Raw genomic sequence first — 16965 nt, 5'->3', positions numbered from 1 at the left:
CTATAAAATGTGTATTTCCCCTTTTTTTTTTTTTTTTTTTGAAACAATATTTCCCCTATTCTTGAGTTATTGCAATAATGTGAGTTTTACGCACCTCAATGCTTTTGTGACCGTTGATATAATTGAACATCAAATAAAAATTAAGGATTATTTTAATTTTACCACCCAAAAATAACACACTTTTTAAATGAATCACCCATATAGATTATTAAAAACATTAAGAATAAATTATCTTTTTATTCTTAAATTAAGAATAGATTATCTTCCATATAGTTATTTGCGATTTCCGTGCTAAAAACATTTTCTTTAGTTATTTATCATCAAATAAAAATTAAGAATATATTATTAGAAACTCGATTTCGTGCTAAAAACATACTCATTCTTTACTAATTTATCATCAATTAAAAATTAAGAATTATTTCAATTTTACCACTTTAAAATAACTCATTCTTCACCACCCTTTAACACTTTTATGTCTAGAAAACCGGTTAAATCTATCGTTTTTATAAAATTAAAAAAATTGAATGGTAAAAGAACAACCGGCTTGCAACCCGAGGCGTTAGACCGGGATATACACTAGTAATTCAATAGATAATAAAATATCATCAATGTTTTCTTATGAGGTTATAAGACTATGTTGGCTCTTTCAAAAAAAAATTTAAAAAAAAAAGACTATGTTGGCGGACCACGGACCATAGATGCACATGGCTTAAACTTAATAACATGAAATTGATAATAATCTAATTCGAACTGAGAGGTAATGATATAGTATTACAATTGAAACTACATGTCTACATGCTGTGATTTTATCTGTCTACCAAAGCAAAAAGGGTTCTCTTATTGTACTTCATATGGCTCTAATATGCTAGTCATTAGAGTGTACAACATGGAGGTATATATATGTTCTCCAGGACCGATATGATTAGGAGCAAATATAATTCAAATTTCCCCTAACATTTCACAAGCAGAGAGAGTAAGGTCTTGGCACTGCCCGGGATGCTCAAACTTCTATTACTCGGGATGCTCAAACTTCTATTACTCCATAATTGGTGAAGCTTGAGCTTCAGGTTATAATTCAAGTTTAGACGTTCTGTGAATATTTTCTTCTCCGGTTTCTCTACTGATCTGCAACAATGAAAGGACACGCGTTAAGTGTCCAATATAAATGTGTCAAAACAAAAAACAATGGGTGTATGTAAGCAGTAGACTAAACAAGCGGAACTATTATCGGTAATGCATCAATTTCCCAAAAGTTCTCCAAGTATATAGTAAAAAAAAGCACAACAAACTTCCTAATTAGTAAACAACTAAACCTTCTCAACCACCCTCATTTAACTAGATAGCAATTCTCCAACCGCTCCAAATCCAATCATGTAGTTGATTGAATGATTCAAACCTAAGATTTCTAACAATGACAAATTTGCTTATAATAAAGATCAACTTGGCTTACATTACCAAAACAAAAAAAAAAATGCTTATATTTAAAAACAGTTTGGTTTATAATAATAATAATAAAAAAAAAAAAAAAAATAAAAAAAAAAAAAAAAAAAAAACAGTTTGATGCTAATAGTTCTAGTAGTTGAAGAACACACCTAAGAGCTTTTCTATAGATATCAAAGACGATAAGTAATTGACTATTGTATGAGATAAACAAAACTTCATTTTTTTAAGACCAAATATAACAAGAATCTATTGTTGCAGTCATTGACATCATATCACCATTTATCCAACTTTAATCTTCCTCTATTTTCAAACTTGAAAACTACAGAAATATGTGATAATGCAACTATTCAAGTTTATTGTCATCTTACAAAATTGACATACCCACACAAAAATAAATGAATCATGTAATTTCATTAAATAAACTGTAATTAAAATCGGAAACTTACCTGATCTAACATCAGGACATCTGTACATACTTCACTGACCTCACCATGTTTTGGCTCGTAATGATTTTCACTTTTTATCTCCTCACCCAAGTTAGGAAGAGAAAAGGACCATGATCTAACCAAGGTACTGGAAACATGAGCTGGAGCTGAATCAGCCGTTGCAAGTAACATCAGTGTAGGTGGATTACTGCCCCGGCGTTCAGCAATTGAAGGAGAAGTACCTTTACATGACAAACAGAAATTCGATGGTTTCCAGCCATTTATAGCAGAAAATGCATCAACACGTGATCTTGTATTCCCTTCTTTAAATAGACAATCGGTTTCACTCGAAGCTGAAGTTCTCGTACACAAATGATCAGATAATTCCAACCCCGAAGGTGAAGGTTGTGAAGAAAGGTTAGATGAGTCTGACCAATTTGAAGAGGATGGTGAAAAGGTAAAAGGGCTGGAATAATCTGAAGTGGACGGGGAAAGAGAAGGGGACTTGGAATTGAATGGAGGACTGTTGTTTGGATAAGGAGATAAAGAGTCTGGCGAGCTACAAGGACTAGGTAATGGAAATGATGAATCAGCATGATGAGCAAGCTGTTCAAACCCTTCACTAATACAATCTGTATTGGGTAAGATAGATTCAGATAAGCTATGTTTAAGGGTAGACTGCAAAAAGTAGGCAGTGGGGGAAACAGGTTCTTCTCCAATATGTTGGGAGTCAGTTCCACTTTCAAGAACAGATGGAGTATTCTGGCAAGCAATAGGTGACAAAAAAAATCCCTTCATGATACCATTAGCGAATTTCTTCCTCAATCTACCCCATCCATTTTCCCGAGCAGGAAGATGAGTTTCACTCACAGAACTCGACAAAGTAAAAGGAGGAACAACTCCACCGGCAAGTGCCTTGTTGAAGATCTCAAAATCTTGATCGTATTCATCAACTTTTCTATTGCTAACATCACTATTGGCCATGTCTTCATCAACTAATCCACTACATAAAGTCCTACCTTCAATAGACTCTATCACATCAGTACCATTGTTCAGAATTTCTCCACTGGAAAGAGTATCCCAAAATTCAGATGGCTCTTCACCCTCCTTTATTGGCAGAAGAGGTCCATGTGCCCTCTCATATTTAATGACCTGCTGAGCAGCCTTCCTCGCATTATTAGACATCATTGAGCTACAATACTTCCCATTCCATACATATATGGCAGAAGGAACATGGACAACAAACGCCCCACGGGAGTCAAGACTACGTTTGCTAGGATGGCGCACTAATTTGGGTACAAGATGAAGGGGAGCATATGGAGAATGTGGAGCCATCCTATACATCCTCAAAATAGAATTAGGACTTATGGGCATGGCATGAACTCTCTTCTGACATTGAAGAAGCTGACAAGCAAACCCCATGTTAGGATTAGTTACTCCTCGAGCAGCCTTCACATACTGGAAAGCATCCTCAAAGCTTTGCCCTTCTTTCCACATAAGATATGCGATAACCAAAGAGGTAGATCGAGACACCCCTTGGCAACAATGGACCAAAACCCGCCCACCTTGCTCCCTAACATCCTCAAAATAATCAAACACATCATAAAGGATACTTGTTATATCTTCTGAGGGTCTGTCCTGCAACCAAAGTGTCTTGTACACAAGATCACCCTTGAAAAATTCCGGGCAAACAAACCCAACACAATTGAGCACATGAGTGATCCCATTCTGCCTCAAAACCTCGCGATTTTTAGCCACAGCTTCACTTCCTAAATATATATGCTCCACTACCCTCGAGCATTCCTTCTCATAGAAAGCAAGCTTATCCTTATTAGATTCAAACTCTCTCCCAGCAACCTCAATTTTCGAACTCCCACTCGTGTTTACACCCAACCCACTTCCAATTCTCCCTCCAGGGGTAGTAGGCAGAGGCCAAACCCCCAGATCATCTGACCCCGCCTTAGGCCACTCCTCCACAGTTCGCCTAGAAATCGAAAGGGGTTGGAGTGGCGGCAAGCAAGACCGAGCTTTATTGCTCGGTTGCGCTCTAGGGTATACAGGATTAGGCTTATTAGGTGATCTATCAGACCATGAAACTGACCTAAGATAAGTTCTCCGGGCATTAGCTTGCCCCTCTTCATCCCCTGCACCTAACATCTCACTAACCCCCTCCCCCCCCCCCCTAAAAGGCTAAAACAAATCAACAAATTTCAGACTAATTGATACAAACCCATCTCAGGATTCTTCCTAGAAAGAACATACAACAATTGGGTCCTATCATAAATACCTAAAAAAACATTTTAATAAAATCAAATTATATTTTCTTGGGGGAAAATTATAAAAAAATTGCCCACCTTTTTCAACCTAAAACCCTAGACTTAGAATTCCACGATTCAAAAGAAGAAAAATCTAAATCAGACACAGAAAACGACCCAGTAAAAGGAAAATTAAACATAAAAAAACATTGAACAAGTAAAATCAAATTCTGGGTAAGACGAAAATGTTGAAGAAAGACTTACTTACTTGTAAACAAGTCTACGAAGAATCTGGCAACAAGAAAGAGACGTTTTAGGTAAGATATAATATTAAAATTGAAATGGGTTTTTTTTGTTATTTAATACCCAATTCAGTGAAAATTGAAGTATTTGAGGAAGAAGAAAGAGGAAATTGAAAGTGCTGTATTTTGCTGACCACCAATCTTTTTCCCAGAAAGTGAGAAGAGAGTGCAAGCAGTGTGTATAAAATTGATGAACTAAATTGAAACAATTGGATTTGGGGAAAAGGGGAAATTAAATTTTTAAAAAAAATATATATATTTATTTGATGATCGTTGGTTGGATTATATTGATATTTTGATTGGATTTATTGACTGGTCAACTTTCAACATCTTTACTTGATCTGACGGTGCTAGTTTTGATCCCAATTGTAGCCGCACGTTCATTCTTAATGTTAAGTACTACCGCTTACACAAGCAACCATTTCAATTTATGACTTAACTATCTTGCCAAAAATCGACTCTGGATTTAATTTGGATTTAGATTCTATTCTCTTCGCTGTAAATATGATCATCTAATCCTTTTTAAACAGAATATTTAGACATATATTATAGAATATAAAACATATTTTCGGCCCTCAAACATCAGCTTAAACTTCTGGTTGAGTTGGTCTACTAACATGGTATCAGAGCCAGCGTGACATAAAGGTCACGAGTTCGAAGGCCAGCGTGATTTTTATGGTTTTGTTTGTCAATTGATAATATTATTATTAACTTGAAACTATTTTCATTGAAATTAAATTATTTTATCTGAAAGTATTTTTACCAAATTAAAATTATTTTATAAATGGATCTTATTTTAAATAACTTTTTAAAACAAATTTTATGATGAAAATATAATCAAACTAGATGAAGTCCGTGCGATGCACGGTTTGTTTGAAATTTGTAAAATAATTATATATATATATATATATATATATATATATATATATATATTATATGTGCTAAAATTTGTTATATATTTAGATAAAATTTCTGATCTCAAAAAATAATATTTTATATTTAATTAATTTAAACTGGAAAATCTCATTCGCAAATATTGTCTACGTGTCATTTAAATTATTTAATTCTAAAAGAAATTAATAATCTCGTATTTAATAGGCTACCATTAAAATTTATTATCCTACATGGCGCACTGAAAAAATTAAATCATGCGTGGCTCTCTAAAAACTCAGGAAAAAACTTCCCTTTATATATATAAAAAATATTAGATTATACGATTTTTATTAAAAGTTATGATTAATTTTGTATATATGAAATATTAGAAGTATATCAATTATAAAACTTTATTCGACATTTTTATCTTAAAAAATTATTCAAAATTTGCTTACTTAGCATCATATGTGTCACAATAATACTTATTTGTTGCCTACGTGGCACGACACTTGTCGAAATACTGGAATGTCATATGACGCTTTCTCGTGGCCTGGCTGCGAACCCGACTTTATTTATTAATGATGATATGATATAAGTATTTTGATATTTAGTGAAAATAATTTATTTTAGTAAAATTAAGTTTAGTTCAGTTAAAATACTTTTATTTTATAATTAATAAATCATTAATTTTAAAAACAAATATAATCTAGATTTGAAATTTTGATCAGTAAAAATAATTTCAGTTCAATAAAAAAATTAAAAACAAAATTATTTTTAGTTAAGTAAAAAATATCAACTCACAAAAATAAGGTGAAGAAACACATGTCTTTAAGTAGTGTTCAATTCGCCGACATTTTTATTTTGATGCTAGATGAACATACAAATTATAGAGTATTAATTTATAATTTATCTTAAATGAAGGGCTTGTTCTCTTACGTTGAAGTTCAGTTCAGTTTAGCTCAGTTCAGTTCAATTCAGCTCAGTTCAGTTCAGTTCAGTTTAGTTCAGTTCAGTTCAGCTCCTAATTTCCTTCTCTTATAAATTATTATTTTCAGTTCAGCTCAGTTCAGTTCAGCTTAGTTCAGTTCAGTTCAGCTCAGATCAGTTCAGCTCAGTTCAGTTCAGTTCAGCTCAGCTCAGTTCAGTTTAGTTCAACTCAGCTCAGTTCAGTCAATGAGAACAGCCCCGAACTTTTTAGCAATAAATTAATTTTATTTGACCTTATCATCTTGAATTTTTTATTCGAAGTAGTCCTACCTTAGACTTAGCATAACTTGCTTAACAGTTAGGATTGATTGCATAAATTTTAATTGATGATCTAAATTGAACTAAAATTTAGTGACATACAATTGATTGTTAAAAATTAGGCCCTGTTCTAATCAAATTATTTTCAGTTCAGCTCAGTTCAACTCTACTAAGTTCAGTTCAGCTCAGCTCCTAATTTCCTTCTCTCATAAAATATTCAGTTTAGTTTAGTTTAGTTCAGTTCAACTCTACTAAGTTCAATTCAATTCAGCTCCTAATTTTCTTCTCTCATAAAATATTTAGTTTAGTTCAGTTCAGTTCTAATAAGTTCAGTTTAGTTCAGCTCTTAATTTCCTTCTCTCATAAAATATTCAATTTAGTTCAGTTCAGTTCAACTCTAATCAGTTCAATTCGGCTCATTTCAGTCAATGAGAATAGGCCCTTACTATTGATTGACTAGATAAATAACTTACTCTCTCTTTTCTTGAAAGATGACACTTAGGGCGTGTTCGGCAAAATATGATGTGAAGGTAGTTGTTAGTTGTAAAGGTAGTTGTTAGCTCTGAATGTAGTTGTAACTGTGTAGGTAGCTTTTAGTTGTCAACAAGCTGCAGCTATGAAGATAGATAATTTAAGTATGATTGTTCGGTAAAATAGATATTGACTAGTTGTTATATAAAAATCAGTATATTATATTAAAATCTATAAATTAAATTTTCAACAGCTACATCTACTTACAAAAGCTAACATTTCTAACTTTTCATAAAAGCTACTTTTACCACCAAAAGCTACCTTTACCACTACTTTGCCATACACTCACATTTTTTAAGTAGTGGTTTGACCGAGTCAACCCATTAAAGCTACCTAAAAGCTACTCAAACGCTAGCGCCGAACACGCCCCTAGTCACTTACCATTATGTGCGTTCTCCTTTGTATTTTTTTTTTAAACAATCCTATGTTAGTTATGTTTTAATTATTTCTTAGATTAAAATAATTTTTTTACACATTTTTCTCATAATTATATATATTTTCAATGTAACTATCCTCATTTATCAAAATATTAATCTACTCTCAAAACAACTATTCCTATTTACTAGATTTTTTTATTATTATTTTTATTTCTAACGTTTGTGTAACGTCTTAATACTTGATATATGTGACATCTAATCATTACTCCATCCGTCACTTTATTAAGAACCTATTTGTGTTTTTTCATGGAAACTAAGGGCCTGTTCCGATTGACTGAACTCAGTTGAACTGAACTGAACTGAACTGAGCTAAACTGAACTGAACTTATTAATTAGTGATTTCTAACTACGGATTAGTGATCTTTGATTATTTATTGATTATTTATTACTATACATATGTGTATATACAAATGTACATATTATTATTATTATGATTATTATTATTATTATTATTTATTTATTATTATTATTATTATTGTTATTATTATTATTATTATTTATTGATGATTATTATTATTATTATTTATTGATTATTATTATAGTATTATTATTTCAATTATTATTATTATTATTATTATTATTATTGTTAATATTATTATTATTATTATTATTATTATTATTATTATTATTGTTGTTGTTGTTGTTTGTTGTTGTTGTTTGTTGTTGTTGTTGTTGTTGTCGTCGTCGTCGTTGTAATAAGAGTTTAAAAGAATGAAATTTGGCTTTATATCATTAGCAATATCATTAGACGTAAATTAAGAGCTGAACTGAACAGAACTGAACTGAAATGAGCTGAACTGAACTGAACAGAACTTAACTGAATTTCAACGGAAGAGAACAAGCCCTAAGAAAGTTGGTAAAATTACACAACTGCATGTGGGGTTAGAGAGAGATGGAGAGGGAAAAAAAGTGGTAGAGAATAATTGAAGGCAGGGAGAAAAAAAGTGTTGGAAATTGGTATAAAAAGTCATTACTAATACCCAAAAAGTATTGACAACTCATCAAAAAGTGGAGAATATTCTCAAATAGTACACCCTTAAAATAAAAATAGGTCCTTAATTTTGATTTGTCAAAAATGAATACATGTCCTTAATAAAGGACAAGAGGGAGTACTTTTCATTATCTTTTTCTTAATAACGTCATAAAATGATTTTTTTTTTTTTCAGAAGTTAAGATTTTCTTAATAACAAGTAAACTTTGAACTTTTAACATTTAATAACAAGTAAATTTTTTTTTGACAAAACAATAACCTGTAAACTTTGAACTTTTAACATTTCTCTCAATGATAATTTAACTATTAACCATTTTTTAAAATAGTAATAATAATTATACAGAAAAAAAATCCCTTACTGTATGACTCTATATCTCATTATCTCTTATTAGTACTCTTATACTATGCATTACTTGGCCCATTCAAATACTGTTTTTTTAAGGGTACTTAGACAAGGCACAACCAACGGACAAGGCCTTGAAATAAAAAGGGCCCATGTTTGATGTTGGGTAATACGCTTTTGTTGTTTGATGTTGGGCAGAACATGGCTTTTGTTGTTTGCATAGATGAGAAAAAAGGATGAGCTACTTTGGAGTAAACACAAAGTGTAGCATGTACTCGTACCAACTAACATATGGGAGGAAAGGAACGTATATTGGACATGCTACCTATGGAAGAGTATACTCACTATTTTACTCGGTTTTTTTTTTTTTTAATATTGTAACGTTTGCACTTTTGATTTGTACTGTAGTTGTCATGTTTTGTGTATGAGCTTGTGAAATAGACAATCGTCCTTTGTTCCTAACCTAAAAAAACAATCCATTTACCTTCAATATCATTAGTGCAATTCACATTTATTTCCTCTCCATAATTTTTCACTTTTGATTCAATAAGTACTAGGGAAGTATGAATTTGAATTAAACGACACATACACACGATAATAGCCAGTAAAAAAGTCAATTTATTAGGCGAAAACTAAGGTTTATTTTGGTGAAGGAGCACATCAATCAACTTATTTTTTGCATTTTCCTGAGAACAAACGGGAGGGGGGGGGGGGATTTGTTACATTTGAGGTGTATGTTCATGGATTTAGCAATCACTTAATACAATATAAACTTATTTTTATCTCCAAAATCATACTAGAAGAGTAATTTCTATTTTTTTTTTGTTATTTTAAAAGGCAATATTCATCTATCCATGAAGAGGATAGAAGACTTTTCCATCTACAAAGTTTACACTCTTCAACATAGAATTAAGATAAGCATATTAAGGCACACCAACAGTAGCAAAAAGGCAGCCAAAGAAAGATTACTTGCCTCCCTTGCTGAACTATTATGTGATACTTTACCTTTCTATCAATCTTCTTCCTCACTTTCAGCTGTTTTTTCTAAGTGACAATTCTTTTTCATTCCTTCACCACCTTAAAACACACTATCTCCTTCTCTTACATTATTTAGCTCTTTACTGCCACTGCTTCGCTATTTTCTTTCACCCCTCTCTCACCATCTATATTCATGTCTCGGTATGGAGACACCAACCCTCATTTCTGGCTCGACCAACCTGATTTTCCGGCACCACAGCATATTCAGCCAGAACCAAGGCAACCTTGGGATGGTCATCTTCATCTTCCTGATCATGTTCAAGGGGTTCAACAGCCTGATATTAAACATTTAAGGCCTCGGCAAAGGCTCAAACCCTCTAATCCACCACCCCTCAGAAGGTTATCGCCGTCCCCAAGCCCCCCACAAAGTTATCGCCCCCAAAGCCCGCCACAGCATCATCACCACCCAAGTTCTCCACCGCGGCAACACCCCATACCACGTTCCCGCCCTGTTGATGTTGATGAATTGATTGTAAGGCCTCGGCATAGGCTATCCCCTGGTCCACCACGCTCCAGATTGTTATCGCCATCAAGCCAACCACAGAGTCATCGCCACCCAAGTCCACCGCGGCAACACCCCATACCACCTTCCCGCCCTGTTGAGGGCCCCCAAAGCCCGCCACAGCATCATCGCGCTTCAAGTCCTCCACCGCGGCAACACCCCATACCACTTTCCCACCCTGTTGAGGGGCCACCTCTGGGAAGCACCCAGGCACGGCCCAAGCCCCACTCACAGCATCCTCGCCCACACCATGTGAGCTTTGAACATGGTGCTCCCCGCCCCGGGAGAACTTGGTGTACCCTACACCTACCAGTACCAAGCCACTAACATGGTTTGGAGCAGTCTTCTGTGTGATCCTATGGTTAGTCATAATACTAGGAGGCCTCCTGGTGCTCATAATATACCTTGTATACCGCCCGCGGACCCCACACTTCGAGATATCAAGTGCATCCCTCAATGCTGCATATCTGGACCTGGGCTACCTCCTCAACTCTGACATCACAGTGCTTGCCAATTTCACAAATCCAAATAAGAAGGTGAACGTAGACTTCAACTATGTGGTCTTACAGCTATACTTTGACAAGCACCTCATTGCTAATCAATACATCGTGCCATTCTCGGCTTTTAACACAGAATCCAAGCTTGCCAATGTAGAGTTTGTAAGCAGTCAGGTTAGGCTTCCATTGACAGTCACACAACAGCTCATTACACAGGTACAAAGAAATAGGATTTCACTTGAAGTTGATGGAATTTTTCATGTAAGATCAAATTTCGGAAGCCTATTAAGATACTCTTATTGGTTGTATGGTCACTGTCAAATTGAATTGACAGGCCCCCCTAGTGGTGTTATGTTAACCAGCCATTGTAGAACAAAGGACTGAAGCATTCTTAGGCACAGGACCAGATTTTTCTAAAATTTGTTTTTGTAAATTTTTGGGTTTGAGATTTATTTATTTTATCATTCAACCATTAATACAAATTTCCATCAATGGATATATCTAGATTTCTGTAACAAATGATGCCTTTGTTTTAAATATCTAATTGTCATAACCACATTCACTACTTTCAGAAAAAATAGGCTCAAGTCTTCCACACTTAGAAAATTAATCGTACAAGACGTACAGAAAATAATACCAGAAAGCTTTCAGGTATACAAGCACAAAAAAATTGAGGGATAAAAAAAAAGAGGGTGTGTGTGTGTGGGGGGGGGGGGGGGGTCTAATCACACATCAGAAAAACTCAAAAATCAAAAGCAGCAGCCTGATGCTCAAAGAAAGGTATCAGAATATTTCTAAATTTTTTGGTACTTTCCTGGATTTCCAAGATTCAGCTCAATAAAGCTTCAAGATGAATTCCTCTCAAAACATCCTTTTATTTACAGCTCGCAATGAAGAAGCAACTGCGCTAGAGGTATCAATCTAATGTTTTCCCACTTTTTAGGGAACCAGAGGATAAATATGCCTAATCTACTACAAACAGAAGAGGATTAGTACAAACGACAACAGTGAGAAACCACTCAGAATCTGTAGTGGTTTCTTGTAAGGAAGGGATGCCTGAGGGCTTCTCTCGCTGTCATTCTCAAGGTAGGGTCATAATGAAGAAGCCCTTGCAAGAGGTCAATCAGATCTCCAGCAGAATGATCCACATGTTGCATCACTAAGTTCTGAAAAAGAAATTCAATTTCCACTTCAGACATTTTTAATCACACTCTTTTCCTTGCAGAGGCAGGGGAAGAAGATAAGGAGGGCATACATACCTGAAGACGAGGCAGTTTCAGAACAGCCTTGATGCTTTCCCTGGAAGTAGCACCTTCAGGCCAGTTCAATCTTCCCCGTCTAATGTACTTCTCTGCATGTCGACTGCTAAAGGAAAACAAAAAGGAGGTCCAAATATCAGTAAATGATCAAACACATGTGTTTCCATTCAAAGGTCAAAGAAAAAAACAAGGGAATAGAAAGAAAAAAATACATTCCTACGTGTCTTTTTAACCTAACTAAGGCTGGTTTAATCCGCGTATCATCCCAAATAGATTTCCTAATTTCATATATCAGGCTATCAGCTACAAACTAACAAGCTATTTACAACCAATCTATAGTCAAACCACCTAAATCAATAAGTTGGTCAAACCAGTTAATAAAAACAGGTATATCAATTAGCTACCAGCTAGTCCCCCATTCTGGGGCAAATGAGACATTTTACACATGCCTTGGGATTATCCATTCTCGTGATGATTTCCTGACACTTTCATACACTGTATGCTTTTATCACAAGTTTCTTAAAACAATCCAACCACCAAAGTTCAGGCATATATAAACAATAGCCTTTTAAAATCAAAAGGTGAAATTATGTTAAAATATGATAACCTGGCAACTGCAGCAATTCTATAATACTATTAGTCTTCAATATTTAGGACTTTCATGTAACCAGAATTTACACCCTAAGACCCATCAACATAGGGCATAGACATGACAATTGATGACAGAAGTTTCTAAACTGGGCACATACTCAGCTTTTCTTAAGAAGTGGTCTGGCAAGGGGCCCAAAACCCTCTCCATCATGGCTAAATGTTCCAGATTTTCATGTGTTTGGAACAATGCCTCTCCCTGCCAAAAATTTAACAAAGAATAAAAGGGCCAGTTCAGAATTTTGAAGAGTGTATACCAAAGCTATCTCAATAACATTAGTAGTAGCATGGCATACCGAGCAAAGTTCAGCCAAGATACAGCCAACACTCCATAAATCACATGGGTAACTCCATCCAAGCCCTTCATAAGGAAAAACAAGAAAAGAAAAGAAAGAGATAAGGGAAATTTTAATAACAACGACAATTTCCTAAATGCTTACAGCAGAGAAATAATGATAATCAGCATACCAAGAATGACCTCAGGTGCACGATAATGTCTAGTAGAAACAATATAGTTATGCACTTGGGTGCCATGAGCTGTACTGCCAAAATCAATAACCTTTATTGCACAAGACTTTGGCAGCCTCTTTCCCTCTCTCATAGTACCCTGCAAAGGAAAACAAGAATTAAGACACAATTATTAGTCCACAACCATCTGCAAGGGCGGAGAAACAGTCAAAATAGAAATCTAGATGAGGAAAGAACAGATTTATTCTAAATGGAAAGATTAAGCAAAAACCCAATATTTATAATACCTTATTATCTGGGATTTTTACATATTCAGAAGAAATAAAAAGTATATTTTCTGGCTTCAAATCAGTGTGGACAAGGCGCAAATCATGCATGACTGCAAGAGGAAACCAAACGAACATAAGGTACCGTAATAATTCCACCTGCTTAAAGACTATAAATTCCACCTGAACAAGTAAAAATATAACTACACAATAGAAGACAAAACTTGGTGAAGTTAAAAAGATAGATCATCAAGTACAAGAGGTCAATGTAATTATGTAAACACACGATGTAGAGAGACAGTGCATGCATTCATCAGAATCGTACCGACTATAATTGCTTTAATTAAGAAAAATTACAAAATAAAAAGAGAATTAAGGTCAATAACCACGGACATGCTACACATTCCAAGAGTTGTCTTCCGATCTCGCGAACTAGGTCAACTGGAAATGATCGATAATTGTTTTTCCGAAGAAAATCAAATAAGCTTGGTCCAAGCATCTCAAACACCTGTTGAACCAATCATATTCATCCAGATGTCTTAATCCCCATTTAATACTAAGCTGGGGAAATCATAATATCATAAACAGTTGTATACTTACAATACATATATGGTTACGATAGTCAAACCAGTTTCGTATTTGAACACAACTGCATAGATGAATTCATTTAACCCATTATCAACACGTTCACCTCAGATAAGCTAAACCTGACAACACCAAAAAAAAAAAAAAAAAAAAAAAAAGAGAACAAAATGGAATAATTATATAGAAAGACATGTACCCATTAGCATTTCTGTTGTGCCTCCCAAGCTGCTCGAGCACCTCAATTTCTATCATTGCAGCATCACGATATTTCTTGATACTTCGGACAATCTTTACGGCAACTACCTCTCTCAATTCTCTATCCCAGCATTCTAGGACTTGACCAAAGGTGCCTGGACATAAATTACACAAAACAAATATGAGACAAGGGTAGGGATATTATTATAATCATAAATTCTCCTATACGGATATTATAGGACAAACCTTCTCCAATCTTTTTAAGAATCTTATCTGCACATGCAAGTTAAACAAAAAGAGTTAGTATCCATAAAACTTTTAGCTTTAGCAAAATGTATTCAAAAGCCAACCAACTATAATGCATCATTGAATTAATAAAAGCTTCTAAGTTCTAACAATGACATTGTTTCATTTGACTCATAATAATCTAATAATGTTCATAAATTTTAGGAGAAAGATATGCTAAGAACAGAAGAAAAATGTAGTTTATAAAAGGCAGTATGATTTTCAAAAGGCTATTCAGTTTAAAAGCAGAAGCAAACTTTGAAAAAATAAACAATTATGATGTATAGACAACTTTTGAATTTTACTGCCGCCAAGTAAATTGAAAAAGGGTCAACGAATACACAAGCTTGACAGCAAATTTTCCTATCAAAGGGAGATAGGTGATGAAAATAATGCAAATTCCACATGCAAAAAAGAAAAAGAATGAAAGGTATGCTTGATAGCAATGCAGTATATTACAGCGAGGTGTTAAATTTTCTCCAAGCTCAAATATGTAATGCCCATCTTTGTCATCATCGCGCCATGGTGGAGAGCCTTTATGAACATTCAATCCCTTCACAAAATGACTAGGATGCTCCAAATGTACTCTTGTTGGTCCAAAGCTTGTGATATTGCCAACCTCTTGGCCACTATATAATCCTGACTGAGCCTACACACCAGCCATCGATTCATTTCTAACTTACAGAAAATCAATCTATGTTCACACTATGCCAATTTATTTATCCCTCTCAAGCCACACTCATGAAGAAATCACAAGAAGATATGAAAAAACAATGGTTCAAAATGATTAATCAGTAAAAATACAAAGAAACTAAACACAATGCTGCAGAAAGATTCAAACTTTGAACAAATTTATAAACAACTAAGAACTCACACTCACTACACGAAGTTAATCGATAACCAAACCCAACATAGCATCACTACCAGCTCATTATCGTACCCAAATCACAGAAAATAAACACTATAACCTCCTCCCCCAAGGCATCAAGTCATCAACTACTTGACCAAAACTATAACCTCCTCCCCCAAGGCATTAGCAAAGAATTAATTGCAACTACATAATCAATACTGGGCAATTCATGATAATAGATGAACCCTTGAACCTCCAAACCAACTCACCAAGCTTTCTTAAAAGACCCCCCTCCTCCCCCAACAAAAACCCCATTTAATAATAATTATTCTCTACTTTCAGCTGAAACCCACTTAGTAGCAACAGTTTTCAAAACTAAATTGCATCAAATCATCAAATTCAACCCTAATCTAGAAAACCCTAATTCCAAACAAACAGAAGCAGCAGCTATCAAGAATAGATGAAATTTCAACACAAATCACATACACAGTAGTAATTAAACTAAGAATTAGAAGAAAAAAACCAAATTATAGGAGAGAGAAAGAGGATTCACCTTGGAAGATTGTGGGGTTTCCCAGGTCGAAATTCTGGGTCTTTTTCTCGGGCGACGATCCATTTGACTATTAGGGATTTCTCGCATATACTCCATTTCCATCATCCAACAGAAAAATAGAGAAGAATTAGATCAGATAAGTGTTAAGATGATGTGAATTCATGGCGTTTCCTTGCTAAAATTGAATTGAAAACCCTAATTTAGAGACTCTACTGTCTGTATAAATCTGGATGTTCTAAAAGTTCATATCTGGGGACGCTACCGTCATGTGCGGCGGTACACTGGATTCACTCTGTCTCACTTCATCTCAACCGTAGATCTTCATCATCTGATGATGAGGGAGCAAGATCTTTGATATATACCGTTTGATTGTGATGATTTGATTATGTGCTTTTTTTTTTTTTTTTTTTTTGAGGAAATTAATTATGTGCTTTTGTTGTGCTCTTATTAGGTTTGACAACTTACAAATGCATTAAATAAAGGAAAACACTTTAAAAAAATTAAACAATTTTTTTTTTTAATTAAAAAAAAATTTATAAGTTTGTAAACAAAGCTGTTTTTTTATTTTTTATTTTTTTTATATTTTGGCGGTCAGGTGACACGCACCAAAACACAAATCGGATAACCTTGACCAAGTAACCCCATCCTGACCCGCTACACCGTTCAACAAACTAACACGCACTAAAATAATGATCGGCTAACCTTTAATTGACCAAGTAACCCCTAACCAAGTAAACTCGACTGAGTAACCCTGACCAAGTAAACTCTGACCGAGTAACTCGGCTACAATGTGTGACCAGCCACATGATAATTTGTGTTTTGTAAACGTAAGAATATAACATGTTTTACTTTAAAAATTAAGTACGGGTTTCTTTAAAAAAAAAAAAATACGAGTTTAAATACAAGTATAATAAGATCGACATATTATAATTTATTTTTTTTAAAAAAAAAGTGAAATTGTGAATACACTTAAA

The 16965-nt window shown here is 34.4% G+C and overlaps 2 protein-coding genes across 3 annotated transcripts; both read right to left on the bottom strand.

Moving 5' to 3' along the window:
• Positions 1 to 705: 705 nt before the first annotated feature.
• On the bottom strand, positions 706 to 4671 carry LOC110712572 (protein-tyrosine-phosphatase MKP1-like). Its single transcript, XM_021891039.1, has 2 exons — positions 1890 to 4671; positions 706 to 1125 (listed from the first exon to the last, which is right to left on the bottom strand). The coding sequence occupies exons 1-2, from the start codon at positions 4023 to 4025 to the stop codon at positions 1069 to 1071; spliced, it is 2193 nt and encodes a 730-aa protein (XP_021746731.1). The 5' UTR covers positions 4026 to 4671; the 3' UTR covers positions 706 to 1068.
• A 6975-nt stretch (positions 4672 to 11646) lies between these two features.
• LOC110712353 (serine/threonine-protein kinase AFC2-like) lies at positions 11647 to 16394 on the bottom strand. Of its 2 annotated transcripts, none has more exons than XM_021890802.1 (12): positions 15992 to 16394; positions 15048 to 15237; positions 14550 to 14576; positions 14305 to 14458; positions 14124 to 14172; positions 13917 to 14031; positions 13545 to 13636; positions 13258 to 13396; positions 13086 to 13150; positions 12891 to 12988; positions 12142 to 12247; positions 11647 to 12048 (listed from the first exon to the last, which is right to left on the bottom strand). In XM_021890802.1, exons 1-12 carry the CDS (start codon positions 16094 to 16096, stop codon positions 11902 to 11904), a joined length of 1287 nt encoding a protein of 428 aa, XP_021746494.1. In that variant the 5' UTR covers positions 16097 to 16394; the 3' UTR covers positions 11647 to 11901. The 2 variants fall into 2 exon arrangements, with proteins under 2 accessions (XP_021746494.1, XP_021746495.1); XM_021890803.1 differs by having other exon boundaries at positions 12142 to 12244; positions 15992 to 16393.
• Between the last annotated feature and the right edge of the window lie 571 nt (positions 16395 to 16965).

The sequence above is a fragment of the Chenopodium quinoa genome, unplaced genomic scaffold (genome assembly GCF_001683475.1).
Source record: "Chenopodium quinoa cultivar QQ74 unplaced genomic scaffold, ASM168347v1, whole genome shotgun sequence".
NCBI classification, from domain to species: domain Eukaryota; kingdom Viridiplantae; phylum Streptophyta; class Magnoliopsida; order Caryophyllales; family Amaranthaceae; genus Chenopodium; species Chenopodium quinoa.
Note: the sequence above shows the minus strand (reverse complement) of the source record. Positions and strands in the feature narration are given on the sequence as shown.